Here is a 24,697-nt window from a genome sequence, read left to right on the forward strand (position 1 = left end):
AAAAAAATCCACACTACCTACCTACCTAGTTGTCAATGAGTCAACAATGAGTCAATGTCAAGGAAATTTTATTGTCTTCTGTTTCTGTTTTGCCATGCATGCCAAATGCCAATGTTTCAATGCATTTGGTGGATTGCATTGCATTGCGAAAAGTTTGGGTTGGGAAAAGCGCATTATTTTGTTTTGAGTTGAAGATGTCTGTCTGTACCTACCTATAATTAAATTATCTTTAGTGTAGCTGATATCTATAAAACATCTATTATAAGTATTTCGTAATAATTCGAGGTATTCCTACTAATACTAGTGTCTAAAGAAAATTATAACATTTAAGTAAAAAATGTCTATACAGTGGACATTCATCGCCGGCTACCTTTATTTTGAAATCGCTGTGGTCATCTTAATGATGTTACCTATATTTAGCCCTCGGCGATGGCACCAGTTCTTCAAATCTCGTTTGTTTTTTATGTTCCGGAATCACGCCGCAGTCTACTTCTATGTTCTACTAGGGATTTTGGGAGTATTTCTAATGGATTCTGTCAGAGAAATGAAGAAATATGCTCATTCCCCTGAAGGACATGTCCATTTATCTAGTGAAATGAAGGGAAATGTGAAATTGTTCAGAGCTCAGCGAAACTTTTATATTACAGGTTTCGCTATATTCTTAGCTTTTGTCATAAGACGCCTTGTCACTATGTTGATAATCCAGGATGAGCTGAGTCTCAAAGCTGAACGAATAATTAAACAAGCAGAAGATACAGTAAACTCTGCTAAGACTATGGTATTGAGCAACACCATGCAAGCATCAGAAACTCAGAAACTTGAGGAGATGATTCAGGACTTAGAAAAAGTAAAAAGTGAGCGAGATGAACACAGGGCAAGGGTTAGAGAGTTGGAAGAAGAGGCAACAAAATGGAGGTTGATGTACGAGGAAGTATGTGGTGCTGGAGACGCTAAAACAGAATAAAATTATATGCTATTATAAAAGTGTTGTATTAAGATAACAGATGTCATTTACTAAATTACTAAATTTGTGACCACAAAGTAAAGAAATTATAACTTTCTGTGATGTGCCTAAATTATGGTGCTTGTATTTCAAGATTTCTAAAGTTTTGCATTTGGATGTGTTATGTGTCTAGTCTATTTTTTTTTACAATCTAACAATTGGTTAAATATTGTTATGCCATTAATATAAGTTTTCATTGTCATTCATCTCATAATTTTAAAAAGTTTTATTAAAATTAATGTTACCAAGTTCATCTGGTTTTATTATATCCCTTCAATGTAAATGGCTTCATTCTGATTTTTCATCTTATTGATAATATCCAAAAAGACTTATGTTAACTCAAATTTGTAGTTTCAGGGTTTCATTGATTTGGTTCCAGTAGGAAACTGGAGAACATCTCAACTCAATGTTGAATTAGCAGATAGATAAAGGATTATGATAATTATGGAAAAGTATTGTGAAATTTGCATTGAGTCATAAACATACTATAAAAATTGATACCTGTGTATCAAATTGCATAACAATCCGTCCAGTAGATTTTGTGTGAAAAAGTAATAAACATATATACACATACACACATTCTCACATTTAGAATGTTTTTGCCTTTTCGTAGTACAAAAAAAAATGTCAAAGTCAAAATAATAATATGACATTGAAAATGACAAAAATCATCTGTGATTATCAAATATTTTGTCTATTGTTTTTACAATAAACTATTGAAAGAAGGTATTGCTTTCTCGTTTTTGTCGGCTCGATAATGCTAAGTGGAAAAGAGAAAGATCAAAAGTGAAACTGGTTGGTTTGATACGTATTGGTTGTTTGTTCGTTCAGCTATTATCACAATTCACATTGAATTCTTTAATTTATCTCAAGATTACTAACAAAAACAAAACTTGATTTTTAATGTATTGTTAATGGACACTAGTCAAGAATACTGATTGCATTATTATGTCGGTATTGGTATCGTGACTGTGCTTAAGTTACAAAGTCTTTAAAGTTATTAGTGGCCCTTACAGTGTTTGGGAGGTGGAGTGGTCTAACGGTGCACACCGTTATATTTCTTATTTATGAATGTCGGTATCTTTAACAGAGTTAATCACAAGGTAATTACAATCATCATAATTCAAACAAATTTTATTCCAGCTTCCTTTTACCTATACATTTATATATATATATATATATATTTATTTTACATTCTTTTCCTAAGTCAGTATATGTTTAATTCCTCAAATATTATCCTATTTATGTACCTCCCATCATATTAACATTATTTCACTACACTTGTACGTTAGTCTCCTATCTAGTCCTAATGTTTGCTGTTGTTTGTTTCTGTTTCCGTACATATTATCTTGTTTATTTTGCCACCTTACCTACTTTTGTACTTGGTTCCAGCTGAAAATCAGCACCTTGGCTCGATACCATGGCACCATGCTAAGCTGGTCGCCATTTCAGCTTACATATTATATTCGATCTATATTGGTTACTCTTTTGTACATTACCTTTATGTCTTAATGTTTGGATTGTATGCGTTTGCCGAATAAATGATTTCTTTCTTTCTTCTTTATACAAGTCTTCATGAAATGAACTAGCAGGCACTTTTCATGGATAAAATTTAAAGATTTGGCGTTATTTTTATTTTATGTACACAACAATCAACATTGTACTAGACTAAAAGAAAACCTAATTAAAACTAACTATTCAAAAAAAAAGCAAATTGATTAAATTTTGAATCTTTAGGTTTCGAAATTTGCGGAAGTTTTGATTGTATGAAATTAACACATATTCATGCTTAAACAAAAGTAATTAAATAAAAAACAAAAGTGTTCAATAGCATGTCAAACTACTATAGTAGCAAGCATAGATTAGATAAATAACTATATTGAGAGTTGCAATCATTTTTCACCAGTAAAAATTAGCCAAGACAGAATAGTAGTCCTGCTTCCCTTTCTATTTATTAAATAATAAGGCATGCAGCTGATGTGTCTACATTAGTTAGTGTTGAATTAAATGAAGGAAAAGAAAGTGCTGTTTTTGACACATTGTTCTCTTCTATCCTTTTGCAACATATGACAGTAACTGTATTAAAATAAAATAAACCGAAATTTTAATTGACTGTAGAACAAAGACTGTGGAGGCATGTACTCAGAATGGAGCTCGCTGCCACTGGAGGGCGGCGGGCGCGGCGTGCTGGGCGCGGTCGGCGGCCGCGACGTAGTGCTGGCCGTTGTGCGGCAGTTGGCCAGCCACGAGCCCAGTCCTCTGTCTACTGATGCTGAGGTGACCTATTTTTGTGTGGTTTCTCTTTTACCGACCAGCCTTCTTTTTCAGCCAGCAGTAGATTACATGAATCGTAAAACATTTTCATTATTGGTTAAGTGGGTGTATTACTTCTTATTTTGCTTTCTGTTACCTTTCATATGCTGTTACATGCATTTATTTGTTCTATCCCATGTAACATAAATACGAAAGTAAGTGTTTGTTGGTTCTTCAGTATTAATCTCTAAAGTCACTTTTCATTTCAGAATAAATATAATTGTTTGTTAATTCCAGGTTGAGTGGGTTCTGGAAGTGATCCGCTTCGGTCTCGGTCTCCCGCTGACGGAGCACGAGGCAGTCCGCGACTGCGTGCGCGTGTGCTGCGCGTGGCTGTCGCCGCTGCTGCCCGCGGCCGCGCCGCCCGCGCCGCCGCCGCCCGCTACGCCGCCGCCCGTGCACGCGCAGCCGCACAGATACGCTCGCAAGATACTGAGGCACTTGCAGAACCTCTTCGTGCCTAGACCTGATGAGAGTAAGTTTTTTTTACCTGTATTTTGCATGTTGTAATTTTATATTAAGAAAATTGGACCAGTTTTTAATAGCTGGCAAAGCTTAGGAACATCATTATTTTATCAAAATGGCGTATCATATACTCAAAAATTTTTGGGGTGAATAAATAAAGTATTAAATAAAGGGTTTGTAGTTAAAATCTATCTATGGTAAGGACAAAAGTAAGAAGCTAGAAATTATTTAGAGTTAGAAAGCTGTAATTATATTTTTATAAAAATCGGTATGTTCAGTATTTGTGATTTAGGTTTTTGTTCACCTCGTCATCAGTATCACTGATAAAAATACTGCAAACTGTGTGAGGTTTTCGTCGTAAATATTTTTCAATAAACAATGGCTGTAGAATTTGTAAACAATAAAACAAATGATCAATGCTAGCGTAGGTCTATTGTAGTTTTCATCTATTTCATTGCTAAATGGTACATTGGATTCAAGTAATAATTATGGTTCCTTATTTACAAGCTCTCTCATTTGTATACCAATTGGAATTGGGTAAGTTTAAATGTTTAATTAATGTCGGATGTCTCGCTCGGTCTTGTCTTAAATTTATGTTTAGCGTTTTCTTGCGTAAACAAAAGCTCATGACCCACCCTACTATTAGTGAAAACTAAATATTCCATTACAGTAACTTTAGAGTAAAATTAACAGATAGACAATGAAAAACGCACGTGCGTAAAAACATATGAAGACAAAGATTATTTATTTACAAAAACATGAGTTACAAGGAGGAGTACTTTTTCTTGTATCTGGCTTTTAATGATGTGCGGGCGAAGCCTATTTCTATTAGTGAAAACTTTTAAGTGGTTTCATGTCTAATCTTGTAAAGTCTTAGTTTTCCGAAGCAATAAAATGAAATATATAAACAATGAAAAAATACATTTCAGGCGGTGATTTGATAAGCAAGCAAGCTGTGCTTTGCCACCGCGTGCTCCGTCTCGCTCGCTCTCTGGCCGGCAACGGGAACCTCGGCGCTAGTGAATGGAAAGCTTTATTGTTGCTGCTACTGTCAGCCGCTTCAGCGCTTTTATCGCCGCCAGCGCCGCACCATTCGGCGGCTGAACAGCTGTGTGAGCGAGTGCTGTGTGTGCTTTTTGAAGTATGGATCTTGGCTTGCCACAGGTAATTTCTATTCCATACTTGTCAGCGGGTCTCTCTTTACTTAGCAATGATAGCCTAGTATATAATAGGACCTTTGGTGTTGAAATAGTGCTCGAATAAACAAAATGTAGTCATAATTTACATAAAGTACATTTTTGCAATATTATCTAGTGTGGCATAATCTCCCGTGGTATATTTTTAGTTTTCGCTATATATTAATAGAAATTGATAAAATATGGTGGCAGCGCTCTGACACCGGTCACGTTTGTTTGTTTGTTTGTTTGTTGCAGATGTTTCCCGTCGCCGCCGCTGTGGCGCACGCTGCGCGAGCAGTGCGTGCGCTGGCGGCACCGCGCGCCGCTGTCGGAGCAGTGGACGCGCGCCTCGCTGTGTCTCACCGCGCGCCTGCTCAAGCACATGTACGGCCCGCTCTTCCCGCCTATGCCTATCAGTGAGTTCTGATAGCCTAGTACTTTGTATCGCCGCCGGCGAATACTACGCTCTAATTTTAGAAACAGAAAATTGTAGAAAAGGACAGATTGATGCGGAAAGAGATGGAGAATGAGAGAAAGAGATGGATTTATTTGGAAGAGGACGGACGATGAGTGAAAGAGACAGATTTATACAGAAAGGGACGGAGAATGTTAAAAGAAACAGACTGATATAAAAAGAGACGGAATGCTCTTTCGGCTATCAGTATCTCTTTGGCCGTTCTGATAGCCTAGTACTTTGTACCGCTGGCGGCAAATACTACGCTCTAATTTTATAAACAGAAAATTGAAGAAAGGACGTATTTGATTCACAAACGATGGCCAATTTCACAATACAATATTAATTTTAACATTTTTCTTCTTTTTTGTCGTAGGTGAAGAAGATGCAGGCTTAGTGCCAGCGGATATGAGCGCGGAGGCAGTCATGCAGAGTTGGTACCGCATCCTGCACACCATCGGGAACCCGGTGGACTTGTGCCGCCCGCATCTCATCAGCCAGACCCCAGATTTTTTGCAGGTGAATTATATTCCTACATATATCACTTCTTATGTCGTCTCACTTTATTAAATCTTAAAATGGAACCATATAAGTAATGTGAATCGTAATCCTAACTAATATTATAAATGCGAAAGCAAGTTTGTTAATTCTTCACTCTTTACTTATTCAAATTTTGCATACATGCAGTTTGAAGTGTGGAGAAGAACATAATGTACCTTTCATCCCGGCAAAATAAATGCTCCCGTGGGAAATTCACGCGGGCGAAGCCGCGAGCAAAGGCTAGTAATAGCATAATGTTAATTTTCCACGCAACTGAGCTGATTGGATTTTGTACAAATTTGGAACACTGTAAGAATTGATCCAAAACATTAAGTTTTATTTCGATTTGCATAGCAGTGAAGTTACCAGAAATTTTGTGACTACATTGTTTGTATTTATGTTCGCCTAGTACTCGATAACGTCTGAGGAGGGCGGGCGGGACCCCAGTCAGCACCCGTGCCTGCAGGCGCTGCCCGGGATCTTCCTCAAGGCCATGAAGGGCATCGCGGCTCACGTCGACGCCTTCCTCGGTGAGTACACAACCTGTCTTCAGTTATTAGTGAGTGTTCACTTTATTTTTCGTTTTGAAGCTCTGAGCTCTTATATATGGTGACACAGCAGTTACAAAATGTAAAAGCGCATACTTATCTGCAATTTGACTTAAAGTTGTTGAAAGAAAGAGATGCATGTATATAATAGAGAAGAAAATTTATGTTGCTTTTCATTCTTTTGTATACTTGCACCTCTTTCTTTACGTTCAGTAGCATAACATCGATAGTAGAAAAATAACATTCCATGACATGTATCTTTTGCGATATATTGGGATAATGTTATATGGTACAAATGCTGTCAAATTATTTCGTGTTTCATCGTTTTTTTTCATGATATACAATACAATGGCAACTGTTTATACGTTTCTTGAAAATTTTCGATTTGGTCAAGTACCGTTGTCATTCATTAATTATGCGCAATATGATAGGAGTCGCCTAACGATTTGTCGAAAAGTCTCACAACACTTTGTAATTGCTGTGTGGGAGCAACTTTTCTATTTAAAATTATGGAAATAACAAATAGTAGGAAGGCACTTGGTTTCGTCCTGGGGTTTACTAGATAACCTAATGCGTTCTTTCTGCTCTCAGAATAAGTAGTAATTTCAATTAGTACTTGTTTTCATTGGGAGCACAAACTTCTTTAAGCACATGGTATTGGACCCGGTAACCGGTAAAATTGATGCTTGATATAATTTATTTATTTATTCAAACTTTATTTACGAAAACCTTCGAGAGTAACTAATGTATTACTATTTCGCTCACTTTTAGCATAAATGTCACAAATGTACACAGCTTGAGCTTAATGTATTTATTAGACACTAGAATATGCTCGCGAATTCGCCCGATTGATTTTTACCTTCCAACCTGTGTCATAGATGGTTAGCGGGTCATACCATAGGAAAGGGATAGCGTGATGTATGGGGGGTATTCATTTTGGTTTTGGGCGTGATTTTTTTTGTATATTTTTACTTCTGAGATCGGTGTTTAGAGTGCGCAGGAAATAACCATACACAAATACAAAACTAAAGTTAAAGTTTTGCATATATTTCATTAAATTTAATAATAATACTAGTACATTCACATTTGATTAGATTAGATATACATTATACAAAAACGACAGTACCAAGGGGACCTGGTGGAGCCTCCAGGACTCCTGTAAGTCTATTAAATGTTGCTGTTTTATTTATTAGGTTCTGAAACTAATAAATTATAGTGTTAAATAATAAATTAATTTTGTTTTTGTATATAGAGATCGCTAATAATCACACGTACAAATTTGTATGGAATCACTTGTTCGTGCACGCTCTAAAATATTATTTTCTTTAGTTTCTATATTTTAAAACTTCTCTGCTGGATTTCAATAACACTTTTGGCGGCTGGAATATTGTTTAAGGAGAAAACAAAATTCAATGTTAAATTTCAGTGATTTTTGTTTTCCATTGTTTTTTTACAAATGTCTAATCTTACTATAAAATTTGTTTTTAATTATTATTTCTTCTAAGAAATTATTTGAAACCAATTGCCAGGAGTGTTTATATAGCTGTGTACTTGGTATAGACCAAATAGATCAAACCAAAATTGATATCATACTTTTCATTCCTATATCAATACATATAATAAAACAGTAATTAGACATAAAAATAGTCGTTTCATATAGTTTTCGAGCAAATTTGAGTCTAAGATCAAGTACGCACAATATCTTTTGGTGGATTACGTAATACATTGACGCCACATCGTAAAGACGACATATTGTGGTCATCAGTGAAACTATATCAAAAACACCGCAGCTCCTTAAACGGCTTTTGTTTGTCACTTTCGTATGGGTGATTTTTATGAGACAGAATTTGGGAACAGGAATTGTTCATTTGCCCAATGCATACTGTTACGAAAATGTATGTAAAAAAATAAAAAAATAAATGTAATCAAAATTTGCGCTGTTTCTATCTAGAAATACGTAGCGAAGGAGTGACAGCAAGAAAGTTGAGTACTTGCTTTAAAATATTCATAAATTGGTAATGCGTATGTGCACATATTAAAAAGAATCGATTGCATATCTAGACTTCATAAAGCCTATGTTAATCGAGATAAAGTACCTAATCTAAGAATAAATCAGAATTTAAAAAACTCAAATCACTATATTTTTTAAAATTATAACAATAAGTTGTGTATACTTATCTTTTGTATTTGTGGTCGTTTAAATCAAAAGGAACCTTATGGTGGCTGGCACTTGGGTCTTTATTTGCCGTTGTTTCAATACAAAACAACGGCAATAATGGCGTCAGTGCCGGGCGCCATAAGGTCCATTTTGATTGGGACGGCCACATTTTATTGACAATCGATGTCCATCTACTTACACTATTACAAACATATCTATATTTGATGTAAATCGTGTACATGTAAAAACGAATCTTGAAAACAAAAGCACTCCTTTTTGGGCAATGAACAATATTTTTGCGCCAAATATTTTGGATGTGGTCGTAAATGTATAACGTGCGGCAAGCCAATGGGCACTGAGCACTGAGCACGGGGCGCGGACGGCGACGCAGGGCGCGGCGCGGAGTGGAGCGGCGCGCCGCGCGACGCCGACGTCGGCGACGGCGACACGCCGCCGCAGCACCGCCGGCTGGCCAAGTCCTTCAGCGTCAACGCTGCCAGGCCCCGCGACAAGATGGAGAAAGGTACCTTATTGCCTTGTGTATAGTGACTATTACAGCGTGTTATGGTCATTGTTATTTCCATTTAAGTTTGACTGAACTGACGACGTTCTTATGGTAATACCGATTAAAACGAACGACATTAACAGCTATAACGAACAGAACAATTATTTGTTCTACTAAATAAAAGGTAAGTCATAATTATGTCAAAGGAAAAGTAAATGCCTGAGAATTATTTTCTAGAGTTATGAGTCACATACACGTTTATGTTTTTGGTTGTGGATAGTGAGCACTAGTTTTACCTGTGTATAGTTTTAGATGTATTTTGGGTTGAGGTTAAACACATAACTTTACAAACTCTTACCTTTTTTCAATGCTTTTTGTTTTGTATATTTTTTCTTGTTGCTGCAACCCTATGTGAAACCTTTTATCTTCTACCTTATGTTTATAGTAGATAAACAAAATTAGTAAGTTGCATAAAATTATTATTTTTCTGCTTACTTCTCCTAAGATATAAATATTGTGTGGTCACTCCTTATATAAATTCTATGCCAAGTCAAGAATTCTGTCATATATTTTGTGTTTATGGTTCAAAAATATAGTTTTCTATATTATTTATACGTTTTGTGTACTATAGGTACTCCTAGGACCTCGCTGATTGGTCTGACAAGCAGTCGCCCGCCCAGCGTGGCCCCCACCACTCCGCCCAACTCCATTTCATCTCAAGGTGAGGAATAAGGATTTTAATTCTATTTCTCAGATACAGAAAATATTACTCCAACAAACTTTGCTATAATAAGTATCTGTGACGAGGTTATTTAACTAATTAGTTGGCGCTTTTTATATATGTTGCGAGGAAGTCGTTAAAGTTGCATGCTTCGTATGTAAATATTTTAATTGTCATTTTTTTTGATCATAATTAACCATCTTTGTTTCTTCTTTCCACTGGCGAGTGAGCGTCATTGGCAAAAATTTAGGCTAAAATTTGTCATTCCAATGGAACTTACCTTACTCGACACAAGCGTCTCTGGCGGCAAATTCTAACACGATAGTCCGCATTATAAAATGTTTAATTTTACCGACAGTGGCGGAAGCGGAGAAACCGCCGTTGACGCCGCTGCGCCCGCGCGTCAACTCCATCTTCCATCTGTTCGGAGAGTGGTTATTCGAAGCTGCCTTGTTGGGCACTACGCCTGTCCACACTGGGCCGGGTAAGTTCATCGTGATATTTTTCGAACACTCAAAGCTCGTCGCAGATGGCGGCACTAGCCTCATGCGGTAAACGACCCACTCGTTGTGAATTGTTAAAAGATTTTCATTGCCATAATAAGAGCAAGATCAAGCATGGTTGATAAAATCTGTATTATTCCCAATCAATCAAATCGACTCTTTTCGTATCCTGAATTGTTTGGTTTTTATTAGCTATCTACCATTACATGGCAACATTATCCCCCTTTTTTTCTGCCAACACTACAAATATTATGTATTTGTTTCAGCCCGTGCAGATGGCACACCGCCGCCGCCTTCGCTCTCCGAAGCGCAGTACAAGCTGAACATGCTGGCTTATCAACCGGGTGAGTTTGAGCTTGATGGTCCAGCCGCCCTAGGAACCCCTAACCCAGTCCTCCAGGGGACTGTCATCACTATTCTAGTTCAATCGCCGGGTGGTAATATAATAAACTACGTAACTACGTAGGCAGTGTTGTGAAATACATTAAATTAGGGAAACCTGGGAGTTTTTCTCAGCAGATTAATTCACACAGATCACAATAACTAACTTTTTTTCTTGTTTCTTTCATTCTTTGTCTTGTCTCTTGAACCAGGTCGCGCGGAAGCCTTAGGGACCGTATGCCGCATATTATGCTCGAAGCAAAGTGCCGAAGAAGTCCAAGCTGTATACCTGGCGCGATGTCTGGCGGCGCTCCGCCTCGGGCTCCGAGACTCCGCCACCGCCGCCGCTGTGGTGCTCCACGCGGCCGACCTGTTCCGGTGAGCTCTTTTGTTCTCCTGTCAGCCTAGTAACATTAATCTCCATTTTGCTACAAATAAATCATGTGTTCCACGCGGCGGAGTACTAGGCTCACAGAATTACGAAGGAGCTTCACTCCACCGTACCGTAATTAGTGTAGCAAAATGTTTTAGTGTATTTAGATCGTCGAGTAGCACAATACATGCCTACGCTAAAGTATAGCCATCTCTATCATACAGTTAAGAAGTGTAGATATGTGTTAAAGAGGTGAATATTTATTTAATGTGAAAAACGCGGGATGATGATGAATTCAGTGGCGGCCATATATTATGTACTCGCATCGAGATTTTATTTGATTTCTCTTGACAATTGTAGTCTTTTTTTTTTCAAAGTAAATACATACATATTTTGACGACCTCGATGGCGCAGTGGTAAAGTGCTTGCCTCTGAACCGAGAGGTCCCGGGTTCGATCCCCGGTCGGGTCATGATGGAAAATGATCTTTTTCTGATTGGCCCGGGTCTTGGATGTTTATCTATATATGTATTTGTTATAAAATATAATATCGTTGAGTTAGTATCCCATAACACAAGTCTCGAACTTACTTTGGGGCTAGCTCAATCTGTGTGATTTGTCCGTATATATTTATTTATTTATATTTATTATTTATATTTATTTATCATCCAGGTTGGACTTGGACGGTGTTCTGGTATTAGTGCCAGATTTCATCACGGCACTAGACCGCATACTGTCAGAACGCGAACCGAAGTTGGAGTGCGGTTCTATAGACAAGAGAGAACTGCGCAAGGCCGCCATCAGCGCTCTATTGTCTTTGGTCGCTTTCCCCTACCACTATAAGGGACTGCCGGTTCCTGAGTTCCCAGGGTGTAATGAATAGTAAGTTTTGATTGGTCTACAAGTGTTATCACATTTTAATTTCTATATGTGTGAAATATTGCAGATGTAATTTTATTACAAGAGCTGGATAAACCACTTAAAAATTAATATAATAATAATCTGAACTAATATAATAACAAATAAAATAATAAACCAAATTTTATATTAAGCATAAAAGAAAATCTTTTGCAGCGGAATTTCATATGATTTCAAATTCCAGTTCAGGCATGACATTAGGCGAGCTGATGCGAGGCAAGTTGTCGCTGATTTGCGTGTCGGCCGTGCAAGTGGAGTGGTCTGACGCGCTGGCCGTGCCGCTGTTGTCGGCGCTGTACCTCTGCGTGAGACACAACGCACTGGCTGCGCCCGCCGGCGGCGGCGGCGGCGGCTCCACCTTGTCACATAACACTGATTTTAAAGGTAACCTCCATTGTTCCATAGGTAAAATTAAAATCCATCAAATTTTACTTATTTTGGTGGAAGAAGAAAGTACTAGGCTAACAGAACAACTAAGAAGCTGAACTCCTACGGTCATGTCGAATATTGCAGTTAAAGCAATAAGCATCTATATGCGAGAGAGAAGCAGTTATGTTATATTTCATAAGGAAATAAATTCATTGAACCATAATATTGAATTTGGTGGACCATCACAAAATTCAGGTAATTGACATATTTAATAGACACATTTCATTGCCACTTACATTATGTGAATAAATAAAGCACTATGTTTCCATATAACACGAAAAAGTTCATTAAATTCCTCAATACATTGAACGTCACGCTACCTCACGTTTTGTATCCCACATTAGTTTTACAAGCTATGTTTAATTTGCTATTTCAGACATGCATTTGTTGAAATACATTTAATTATGAATGCACTAGCACCAGATGGGTCTTTGAACATATTTTGCCATCACACATTCAATAGGAGAACAGCCACTTTTTGTGAAAGTCGAAGATGAAAGTCGAACATACGTAGATACATACCGTGTTATACGAACCGAAAACGAAGCTGTGCCGTTGAACAGTAGCCGCCGCCACATAGTATAGCCGCGTCGAAATCAAAAGTTACTATCTCGATGATGGGTATAATTGCTTAACCCATTTTATTAAAAGGGGGGTGTTATAGCTCGGTCGGAGAGCAGTGCGACGGGCAGCGAGGGCCACACATCGTTGGAGGACTTCGCAGCCGATGTTAGGGAGCTTGACCACAACTCGCCACTATTCGGTAAACTACCATTTTGTTTTGTTTGTATGCACATTTAAAATTATGTTTGACAAAATTCTTCAAGTAACTTTTTCTCAATCTATTGAGATTTTAATAATATAAAGTTATCGATGGGAAAACTGTCTAGCTTGTTCTCTAGACTTAAATTCAATCACCTAGATTATATGGAGATTGCGTGTACAAGTTGTTATTTAGAATTTTGTGAGACTTTAACATTAACAACTCTGTTATTTTGCGTCATCTTTCATGTTATTGCTTGCTAATTTTCTTTTAATTTACTATTATTATCATTATTCATTTCCCGTGTAATAAATGACGTAGTTTATTGTGACTCAGTTTTATTTATGTTGAATATCCAAAATTATTCGATCTTCGGAAAACAAAAAATTCTGAACGATTCTGATTCAGAAATTTAGTTGATTTCAATTGAAAATAATGGGGATGGGAACAACAGAATAACGTCTGCTATGAAAATTCGGGTATAATCCGCAAAAGGCATAGACAAAGAAAACTAAATACAAAGAGCTATCATAGCCAAATGAGACATTCAACTTTCTGCCTATAAAACTGGGAACACGTTGAGAAACAAAAGAACTCTGACCCGTTTCTTCTCGTGTATTTTGTAATACTAGTTTCTCTTGTATGAGAAACGAAGGATATAACGATGTCTATAGTTTTCTTTGCCTACGCCAAAAGCCATTGGCCAGTGAGTGAAGGAACCACGAACGCAGGAGCGGCGCTGGTGGTCCGCGCGACGTACCTCGTGTGCCACCGGCTGATCTCGTCGTGGAAGGCCGACCTGCAGGTGTCGCTGGCCGCCCTGGACCTGCTGGCCGGGCTCGCCAAGCTGCACTCCACCAAACCTGGTTAGTGGCACAGATGTCGCTGTTGGAACACCTGATTTTATTTAATCTGCAATGTAACTATGTTTATGTCGATATGTCCCGGGGTGGAATCTTGCAACTCAAGTTTGAAGCAGATATCTTCAACCGATTGAGCTGAAATTTTGATAAAGAATTTTGATTAGGATCTCACTTGACAGAAATAAAAGCTTTAATAAAAATGTTATTATAATCTAGCTATTTCTTATAGCTATTGTTTTGCAGTACAATAAGTATTTATTTTATTTGGCCAAAGGTATACCGAGCCTGGGTGATCTGAATCAAAGCCAAAACTCCCGGAACGTAGACATTTATTATCAATGCATCTTTACACATAGGTATATAGCAAAAACGAAACCATGTCGAGTTCTAATTTCGAACAGCGCCATCTAGACTGAACAAACTAAATTAGTATAGTTATGTAATATTTCATAACTATACGGTTAAGATTAAACATTATTTTCGGGCGTCTCATTTCATTACCAAAAAGTAGGTATTGTTTCTATTTAAGTTTATTAAGACTGAATATATTTAATCTGATTTACCTAAGTATAGACACATATTAAACTATTTAACGGTAGACATTTTTTATTTACACGCTGTCTAGAATTTGTGATTGGTAAGTATCTAAATGCCAGTAAATAGACTAAGTTAAACATAAATGTTTAAAATAGGTAAATTATATACTGTGATACTGCCCCGCCCCATCACTATTATTTAACTATTTATCACATGTCTGTTCAACTTGTTTTTTTATATATACAGAAGCCATCGAGCGCAAGCGGGCGGTCCGTTGGATCTGCGACTACATCAGCGTGCAGTGCTCACGACCTCCTCAAGCCCATTCACGAGATCTACATTCCTGTGTGGTTGCTGCCTACGCTTGTCTAGCAGCTTGGTTATGTCCGGCTTTATTGGCTGACCAAGACTGTCTGGCAACACTCATGGAAGTTGTTGAGTTAGGCATCTCTGGGTCTAAGAGCCAGTCAGGTAATTCTCTTTAGAACTCATGATAGCCTAGTACTTCAGGCGAGTTTCTCAAGATCATTCCGTGTGACTTCGGCCTATAAATTATGTGTTGCGAGGCTATCCTGTGACACCTGCATAGCTAGATAAGTCCCGGGATTGTCTCGCAATGCTGCTGGAAGTCGTTGAATCTCGCCGTCCGCATCTTCGGGATGAGAGCCAGCTAGATAAATCTCTATACAACATATGATAGCCTGGTATTTTATACGTCATCATTGCGGCGTATCTTTGTTATTCGGAAAGTGCAATTATTGCTGTCTGACTTCCAATTTGGCTCTACAGGCAAACCCGGCGACCCTCCAAAGATGAAGGATGAGAAGGAATTAAAGCCTGTTTCCATGCGAGTACGAGACGCGGCCGAATCGCTACTGATGCTTATCTTGGAACAAGTGAGTGTTCATCATTTCCTTCTTCTCAAACCCTAGGGAAAGGTCCGAGAAGTAAATTATTGTCTTTGTAATAATCACGTGATTATTTGAACAACTGTAATTTCTTCTTTTTTTTTTCTTTACTCGGGCTCCAAAAGGTCATACTATTTTTGTTATTTTTATCTGAATATTTATGTAGTTACTCACCCCCCTCGTAATGTACGTTTGAAGTCTGTGACGGGTGGGCACGGCAACGGCAGCTGGTGCAGACTGGACGAGCGCTGGCTGGCGGCGCTGGGCCACGGCCGGCTGCGGCACTACGTGGCCGACGGCAGCGTGCTGCTGTCGCTGCTGGAGGAACCGCTGGCCAACAGCCAGGAACCACAGCCTACGCTTATTGGTGACAATTCAAATTATATAACATTGATACCAACTCTTCGACTAAACGGTTCAACTTATTCGGCTTATTAATCAGTTAAGTCAAAAACGTTAACTGGTTGAATAAAAGGGGAATAAAAATGAAGTGCAATACATTTTTAAGGAAATGAATGAAAAATGCCCATCTATTTTCGTCTTTCCATTGGTAACTTTTTCCTGAAGCTTATGAAAACGTATAGATTCTCCCACAAATGTCTACTATATTATTTTGTGTCTGATAGATGAAAACTTTATTAGAAAATAGCTTTCGCCCGCCTGACCATTTACCGGGATGAAATGTATCTAAGATGTTAACACGGAATATAAGGTACCTACATACCAAATTTCAAGCAAATCGGTCCAGTAGATTTCGAGTGATGCGCGTTCAGACAGACAGACAAAAATTTCCAAAACTATATTTTTGTCATCTATATCAGTAACTAAGTATATTCCATGAAGAATTTAAAAAAATATATTTAATGTCCAAATTTGGCCTCTCTTCAATTTTATTATATGTGTTGATGATGTTTGTATGTTATATGGCAGTGATAATCCGCTGCGGCTGGGGCCGCTTCGCGTGGTCGCTGAGCAGCCGCGGCGCGGCGCGCAGTGCGGCGCGCGCAGGCGCAGCGTGCCCCCGCCCCGTGCCCATCCTGGAGCCCCCGCCGCGCCCGCGCCCCGTCTGTCGTCCGCTGCCCGCAGCCTCCGCCGCGCTGTGAGTGCTCTACTCTACTCTTCCCTTCTTAATCATGGGAGCCTGGTACTACTTTCCGAGTAAGAGCCATGCCCCATTACTCAGTCGCACTCCGACGTTCTGGCGTCCGTTGACAGACAACTCAGAAATTGCATGAAGTTTCGATGTACGACAACGCATGTCAGTATCAATAAATTATTATTTATATAATAAAACAATGGAGCACGACTAAGTAATGGGGCATGGCTCTTACTTGTTTCTAGTCGTCTCTACATAACTTATGCGAGCCTGGTAACCCTGCTCCGATTTGGAGTCCCGAATCACCCAAGAGCAGGCCCAGGGGGCGCCACGGACCCATGTTGGAGCACCCTCTGCTGCATACAGACTATGCACTCGCAGACTCTGCATAGTTTATGCGAGCCTGGTATTTAAGAGTCGCATGTTGAATTTAACGATGGAGACCTACTTTAATTAATTCAATTTAATCTTCAACGGAGCCCTACCAGTTGCCGCAAGACATCCAGCCGCGTTAAGTTCTGTGTTAGAATACTAGTTGTATTTTAGCGACAGAATCGTTTAGATAGCATTTCTCTTTTCAGTGACGCAGCGTTCCCCAGTTTAGAGACGGTCCTCCGCCAACTGAATGACCCCGAGGCGCCCACTTTGTTCAAACTGTTGGAGCAACAAGCCATTGTTGAGAAAGCTGTAAGAGAAAGCGAAGACAATGCGGTAAGTTGTATACTATGTCATGTACACGAAAAATATATGCATAAAAATTATTATCTGATTAAAAATATAATTACTATTATCAAAAACAGGATCGGTTATTTCAAAATTAGCAAAGTCAAGTGATGTACGTCTTCTCCTAGATTCCAGAAGAGTATGTACCACCTGAGCCGGTGACGGAGTTCCAGACGGCGAGACTATTCCTCTCGCACTTCGGATACTTGAACATCGGCGGGGAGAAAAAGGTAAGTCCAGCCACAGGCACAGCTCACTGTCGTAACTTAAATACCAAAAGAGAATCAAGGTTCTTCAATAACGAAACTTTTTTAAATTTCATATTTTGTGCTACTCGAATGACTACGCGTTACGGAACCTCAAAAAAGTTAAATTCTATCTAGACAGGTTTTGTAATTACTTCTTTCGACTCATTACGAAGCAGACTTGAGTTAAATAGAAATAAAACTGTATATTTGACCGTCCCAGGGCCAGCCGCCACGGCTGGTGTCGCTGGACGACACCGCCCCGGGCTTCGCGGCGGCGCTGCGCCGCATCGACGCGTGCGGCGCCAAGCGCCCGCTCACAGTGCACTTGTTCTGCGCTAACGCCGGACAAACTAACGCTAAAGATATACTCGCCAACGTGAACAGTTGTAGCACCGTGGCGCCTGGATTTGTCAGATTATTACGAGGGTAAGTAGATTCTTGAATACTGTGTGGGTGCTAAGGGTCATTCTAATTAAAACGAACGTCTCCAATGAATTTATTGTTGCTTCTGTTTTTACATTTCACATGCATCGTAATATAAATAAGAATTAACGCCATGGTTGATGTGAAGTGCTATGTAATTGCGTTTACGGTTACTACGATCTAGTAAAATATCTATACAAACATCGATACAATAATAAAGAATTAGAACTAACAAATACATGATGTAATATTTGACAATAATATTTTATTACTAAAGAAAAACTGATAATTAATTAAGTTTAGTTTATTAGTGATAATAGAACCAGCACATTACAGACAGAGCAGCGCGGGAAGAGAGACGCAGAAGGCGGGAAAAAAAATACACGACTTGACGTTTATCTATTGTCAGAATAGGGTGCGTTCTATATTTCAACAATTACTTTCAGTCATGTACAACTTTTTTAACATATAATTTGAAGAGCTACTTGTATTTGCAATACCTGTAGAAGGTAACTAAGTTATAAATACATATGTAATAAGTTTAAGACTACCATTTTGTACACTTAGTAAATAAAATAATATGAATGTGACCGTCAGCCTGGGGCGCGCGGTGCGCGTGCGCGGGCACGGCGGCTGGGCCGGCCACGCGGCGCGCAGCTACGACGCCGCGCCGCACGGGTGCGCGGACGCGGACACAGACACAGACACACAAACACCTCTAGCGCCCAGCATCTACGACGGTCGGCAACAGGTAAGAGTTCTATGTAATAATATTTAATGTTTTGATGTTTCATTTGTAACATTTTTAATAATGCCCGGGCACTTTGATTATGGATAAGCTTCTTTTTATAATATGTAAGGGTTTAACTCCATTTTTCTCAAATGGCAATTAAGTATCAAATGGCTTCATTGTTCACCAGATACTATACTGGTCGGACGCGAGCAGTGAGATCGCGTTCGTGGTGCCGTCAGCGACAGAAGATGTCGACCGCAACAACGGCAGCATCAAGTCTGACGTCGACGGCGGCTGCGTCTCTACCACGTATAAATTATATATGTTTTATCAAGTGTGCTTCTCACTTTTTGTGAAACAAAGCACGTTAGTTAGACTCTGTAATTTCGGTCACACAATGAGGGACAAAATATTATAATTGTCTCATTATAAGCGTTTATTTTCTTGTATTTTTAATACACGTTTCTCTTTCTTGTATGAGCGAAACGAAAGATATGACACTGTTTAAACTGTCGTTTTAAGCAGGACCGTGAACATTTTTTTCAAAATTTAGTTATTACATATTTGTTACCAGTGCAAAAAATTCACAAGGAGATCACCTGCCTAAAACATTGGCAGCGTTTCCTCGCTGTATTACGAGACTTGACGCTGAGCAATATTCGAGTATTTTTGTTTTAGATTTGGAAAAAACGTTGGGCGCTCTTGCTTATGACGACAGAATAGTTTAATCAGTGTAACGAATATATATTTTCCAGCAGAAGCGGCGACAAGTCGGGGTCGTGTTGGGACGTGTCACACGAGAGCGCGCGCGCCGCCTCGCTCGACCTCGACAAGCAAAACTCACTCACTGGTGAGATTCTCTATGACTTCATTTTACAGCTTATTGCATTCGGTTTTTAAAGATTACACTGCAAATTAGTGTCCTCTATCTGTCAATACTGGGTGTTTATGAAATTGTCTTACGATTTTCCAAAACGTTACCCCAACAAGAAACTCAGTGTCTGGAAATTTTCAACACCCAATTGTTTTAAAAATTCGTTACAAGTCAATCGTATTTTCTCAAGAATATTAAGTTTATTTTTTTCTGTAGGAAGTGGAAGGCGCAACAGAGATTTCACAACGAAAATTCTCGTCATTTGGCTTGAAGATTTTGAGGATCAGCTTAATTTGCCCATCGGTAAGTGGAATGTAAGACTGTTACGCTGGACTACATTATGTTTGTTATTAATTATTTAAAACTAGCAGTCCGTCTCGGCTTCGCTCGGGTAAAACCATAATAAATTGTACATCTAAACCCTCCTCAAAAATATGAGTATATTTTTACGCTTCGGCTTCGGGGCGTCACAGCTCCGATTGTAGCCGGGAACACATGAGAAAGAGGATTGTTATCTGTTTCCGTTGCAGACGATCTGTTGAAGTACTGCGACACGGGCCTGCCGTGGCGGCGCTCGGAGACGAGCGTCATCTGCCTGAGCGCGGCGCGCTGCGGGCTCGTGCGCGTGAGCGGCGGGGGCGCCGGGGGCGTCGGGGGCGCTGGGGGCGTCGGGGGCGCTGGGGGCGCACTGCCGCACGGCGCGCTGCTGGCCGCCGCGCTGCTGCCCGACTGTCTCGTGCGCGCGGCGCTCGCCGCCGCGCGCAGGGACACGCTCAACACCGACCTGTAAGCTTTTGTTCGAACTTGTACACTAAACAGAAATACGATTTTCCAAAACGAGACAGATTTGAAACTTATACAAACCATTCGCCAGTAGAGCCAACTACTAAGCGAAAAAACATAAAGCTCCGCCCTTTTCATTGTAGCTGTGGCTAAGTAGATGTGGCGTGTCCTCTATATAAGGTGTACTGTGTGCAACAGATACCAGCCGCCGCACGTGCGCCGGCGGCACCTCATCCAGGAGCTGGCGCAGAGCTACAAGCGCGACCTCAGCGAGCCCGAGCTGCTCGAGTCCTTGTTCACGACTCCCGCGTAACACTGCACTTTGATTGTACACGTTATTATTAATTGTCCTATTTCGATTATAGACTAAGTAGAAAAAAGAGCATTTATTCAAAAATTAGACTTAGAAATATTTAGCATTCAACATTACGTAATATTTAGCAAAAATACAAACTATTAGCATTTCAGAATGACTACTGCTGAGAGGAAATGTCGAAAGAGATTAATTTCGACAGTGTCGGCCCTATCATATGCCAAAAGCGTTTATTTCCCACATAGATTAATTTTTGGAATAGCTTGTATTTCATATTGTTTAAACCTATGTGTTTCTTACATAAAAACAGGTTTCTCACTCTCGAAGAGAAACATTACAACATTATTAATAAAGTTCTTCATATGCCGCTATGAGAACCATTTTTTATCTCTCAGTTTGTCTGCTAGTTGACTATAAATTGTGAAACTAAGCTATAGGCAGCTTCTACTACAAAGTTACTACTGACTTTCTTTCAAACTGCTTTCATTCATATAAAGATGATGTATTTTATTAACAATATTTTGTTGTATAATATATGATTATTTATTAAATTATTAATTTTAAGACTGATATAATAAAATATGCTTACATATAAGTCAAAACCATTCCTAATCAAATGTATTACAAAAATGTTTTAATGTATATTTCCAGAATTTAGTAAAAAATATTGATTATTAATAAATAAAATTAACAATGTCAATTTATTTTATTTCTCGTATGTAAAAAGTTACTGTTGTGGTAACTAGAAGTGTAATAAATAACAGAATAATGGGAATAGGAACGAGCTAGTTTCAAATGAAAATCGGCAATAATACTAAAATAGAATGTTTTCCTCTTAAAAATTGTGTGTATTTATAAAAACGTATATTTACTAATAACACTTTAGGTAACTTAACACTTATCTTCATTCCATTAAACAGCTAAAGTATAACGCTTAAATTATTTTATTGAAACAAATCCTTGTTTGTCATTTAAATTTTATACATGAATCAACTTTTAGTAAAAGTGGCATTCAGGGTTTTTACAGTCTGTTAACAACTATGCTCCCAACGATTTTCCGCAAGCTCTAGCATGCTTAACTTTTGGTTACAAGAAACACATCGCCAATCAGGCTCATTGCTGTGAAATTTAGAAAAATGATCTACCATTGAATATTCCAAGTCCATCCCTGAAAATGACTCATTTTTCTCTTTACACAGGCCACATTTCACTGTAATCCAATCTAAATTGTCGGGAAATACATCATCTGTAAACTCAAGTTTACTCAAAACAAATAGAAAACGAGGTGATATAACCTCCTTCAACTGTAAATCATAAACATTACCCTCTATCGGTAAATCACCATCATGCTCAGAGTACAAGTATCTAACATATGGATATGTACTCATGTGTCGACGGAAATCTGAGAATAATCTTATACTATCTGGAGCTCCATTTAAATCTAGAGAAATTTGCTCAAAAACAGCCTCAACCATGACTTTAAATTTGTCTATTTTATTGTAGTGAAGGACTATTCTGCTTATCATCCTTAATATATCAGAGATTTCAACGAAACCACTTTTCTTTGCCCTACATTGCCAATTAGCATTCAATTCTTGTGCATAATTTGGGTCTTTATTCAATTTCTTATTAACTAATGTGTGTTTAAGGTCATGTTGAGTTTCCCGTTTATAAACAAAACAATTCAAATTAATATCAATCTGTACATCCCACCAGTTGAAGATTGATTTGTAAGACAAATTATTTTTAAACACAGGACCGTCAATAATATTGAAAATAGAGTTATTTGAAGTAGGCCTCCTTAGAATAAGTACATTCAGTTGCTCTCGAGAGCAGTACATTTCCATGAACACATTATTATCAGATTTAAATTTTGTGTTATCATTTTTATTTTTTTCTATAGATTCAGCTATCATGCTTTTCATTATAGGTGTAGCTTTATGAAGTATTTCTTTTAAATAGTGTTTTAATTTGAGATGAGTGTCATGCAATAGTGATCTTATAGAGTCATAATCCCTTTGTTCTTTTAACTTGTTGATTGATATATCAAAGGGATCCCATTGTGGCCAGTCTTTTAGAAATTTCTTGACAAGATTCAGATATATCTCCACTTCTAGATCATGCAAGAATGCAACATTAAAGTCAAGTTCTTTTTGGAGGATATTTATAATCTGTGTATTTGTTAACATTGTACTCTGTTTATTGTCACCAATTAGACGTTTGAAAAGATGCATCAATGGTTTATCTGTAAAGTAATATTAATTTTTCTAGGTTAATTTGTTGATGTTTGGGAACAACCTCAGAACAGGGTAGATGACAATTTCTTATTTCTGTCACTATTTGAAAGCCCTAAGTATTATTCATGAGAAAATTACTATAATATTGGTATAGCTTTCAAACATATGACAAAAATTAAATCATACATTTTTAGACTCATCTAAAAGCTCCATTACTAAATGATACTTTAACGTGACATTTGAGTAATATCTTAGCGAAAAAAGTTTTGTTTATTCGACAGCTAGGTAAGTACCTTAATTATTGAGTTTATTATGATGACTTCTTAATAAAAGTTGTTTCAATCAAGGAATTAGTAAGTACTCCATTGTACATAGTACCATGGAATAAGTTTAACACAAACTTTAAATCTTCGTAGGTATACTGAGTTAGCGGCATTAACTGTAAGTCTTAGGTATAAGTAGGTATCTTACAATTTTCTGACCTTGTCATCTAACCTACTTATAAATTCTGAAAAACACTTACCAGCCGGTATTTTGATCATGTTGTCGATTTCGCTATTACTGCTGCTTGTAATAATAACATCATTTGAATTATCATTTTCCATCATTAGTGAGCAGGTTTACATATAAAGTAGGTATCTAGATGATTTTATACATTCGTTTCATCAAAATAAATACCTAAAGCATCAAACAAACACAATCAAAGAAACAAGAACCAACCAAAAAATTACTATACTAACACTACGTTCATGTCAATGTCATAAAATAAATTGTCAAACAGAATGTCATTGACATAACGTAGCAAATTTTCATCTACCCAGCCAGCCCAAACATATACTGTTGTACAGCCTCATCATCAGCCTACCCATCCCACTTTATTTGGGGTCGGTACAGCATGTCAGTCTCCTCCACTTCTCCCTGTCTGATGTTAACCTATCTGTTACTTCCTTTTTGGCCATATCCTGCCTAACGCACTCAATCCACCTCTTCTTCGGCTTGCCCCTATTTCTTTTCCCATTCAATTTCAAATCCATAGCCTTTCTTACAATATTATTTTCCTCCCTTCTCATAACGTGACCATACCATCGAAACCTATTACTTTCCAATTTTCCTATGATTGGTGCTACCTTGAGACGTCCTCTCACATATTCGTTCCTTATCCATCCTTGTCACTCCACCCATCCATCGAAGTCTCATCGAAGTGCAGTCGCCTGTCATCCGTCACCTTAGCCCAACATTCCGAACCATACAAAACAACAGGTTGATCACCGACTTGTAGATCTTGCCCTTGAGTTTGAGTGGCATTCGAGAATCACAGATGATCCCTGTGACCTGCCGCCACTTCATCCAACCTGTGCTAATTCTGCTTTTCACAGCGCGGTCTATATTTACAGCCTATTTTCTACAATTTCTCATTTAAGTATAATGTTTGTGCTGGGATAGGGGATGCCACAGTTATATGCAAATCTCGGATGCAAATGGATGACTGGACTTGACTTCGCAGTAATACAAACAGAACATGCTTTCAAGTTAACAACAATCCGTTAGTATACGAATTAACCGTAATTTGAACTCTCACAGTTTTAGTATTGTAAAAATGACTTGAAATAAGTCCATCTTCCATTTCCTCCCAGATTATCAGGTACCTCATCGAAGTAATAGTTTTATATCTTAGGTATGATTAAATTTATAACCTCGTTTTACACAT

The 24,697-nt window shown here is 38.3% G+C and overlaps 3 protein-coding genes across 7 annotated transcripts; 2 read left to right on the forward strand and 1 right to left on the reverse strand.

Annotated features, from left to right (window-relative positions):
- The first annotated feature begins 81 nt into the window (after window positions 1-81).
- On the forward strand, window positions 82-1,249 carry LOC128676041 (B-cell receptor-associated protein 31-like). The gene has a single exon (XM_053755941.2). The coding sequence runs from the start codon at window positions 338-340 to the stop codon at window positions 962-964; it is 627 nt and encodes a 208-aa protein (XP_053611916.1). The 5' UTR covers window positions 82-337; the 3' UTR covers window positions 965-1,249.
- A 482-nt stretch (window positions 1,250-1,731) lies between these two features.
- LOC128675817 (uncharacterized protein) lies at window positions 1,732-21,448 on the forward strand. 5 transcript variants are annotated; one of them, XM_053755506.1, is made up of 30 exons: window positions 1,732-2,106; window positions 3,122-3,280; window positions 3,554-3,791; window positions 4,289-4,318; window positions 4,711-4,945; window positions 5,215-5,375; window positions 5,790-5,932; window positions 6,363-6,483; window positions 9,051-9,182; window positions 9,796-9,885; window positions 10,244-10,369; window positions 10,655-10,732; window positions 10,982-11,147; window positions 11,814-12,023; window positions 12,244-12,443; window positions 13,153-13,251; window positions 13,983-14,117; window positions 14,898-15,122; window positions 15,441-15,547; window positions 15,758-15,926; window positions 16,490-16,658; window positions 17,237-17,366; window positions 17,507-17,608; window positions 17,847-18,052; window positions 18,647-18,800; window positions 18,970-19,091; window positions 19,538-19,632; window positions 19,873-19,959; window positions 20,187-20,442; window positions 20,638-21,448. In XM_053755506.1, exons 1-30 carry the CDS (start codon window positions 2,071-2,073, stop codon window positions 20,750-20,752), a joined length of 4,296 nt encoding a protein of 1,431 aa, XP_053611481.1. In that variant the 5' UTR covers window positions 1,732-2,070; the 3' UTR covers window positions 20,753-21,448. The 5 variants fall into 5 exon arrangements, with proteins under 5 accessions (XP_053611481.1, XP_053611482.1, XP_053611484.1 ...); XM_053755507.2 differs by having other exon boundaries at window positions 19,541-19,632; XM_053755509.1 differs by lacking the exon at window positions 9,051-9,182.
- A 131-nt stretch (window positions 21,449-21,579) lies between these two features.
- On the reverse strand, window positions 21,580-23,735 carry LOC128675819 (uncharacterized). The gene is made up of 2 exons (XM_053755511.2): window positions 23,513-23,735; window positions 21,580-22,997 (listed from the first exon to the last, which is right to left on the reverse strand). The coding sequence occupies exons 1-2, from the start codon at window positions 23,595-23,597 to the stop codon at window positions 21,784-21,786; spliced, it is 1,299 nt and encodes a 432-aa protein (XP_053611486.1). The 5' UTR covers window positions 23,598-23,735; the 3' UTR covers window positions 21,580-21,783.
- Between the last annotated feature and the right edge of the window lie 962 nt (window positions 23,736-24,697).

The sequence above is a fragment of the Plodia interpunctella genome, chromosome 15 (assembly GCF_027563975.2).
Source record: "Plodia interpunctella isolate USDA-ARS_2022_Savannah chromosome 15, ilPloInte3.2, whole genome shotgun sequence".
Classification (NCBI taxonomy): domain Eukaryota; kingdom Metazoa; phylum Arthropoda; class Insecta; order Lepidoptera; family Pyralidae; genus Plodia; species Plodia interpunctella.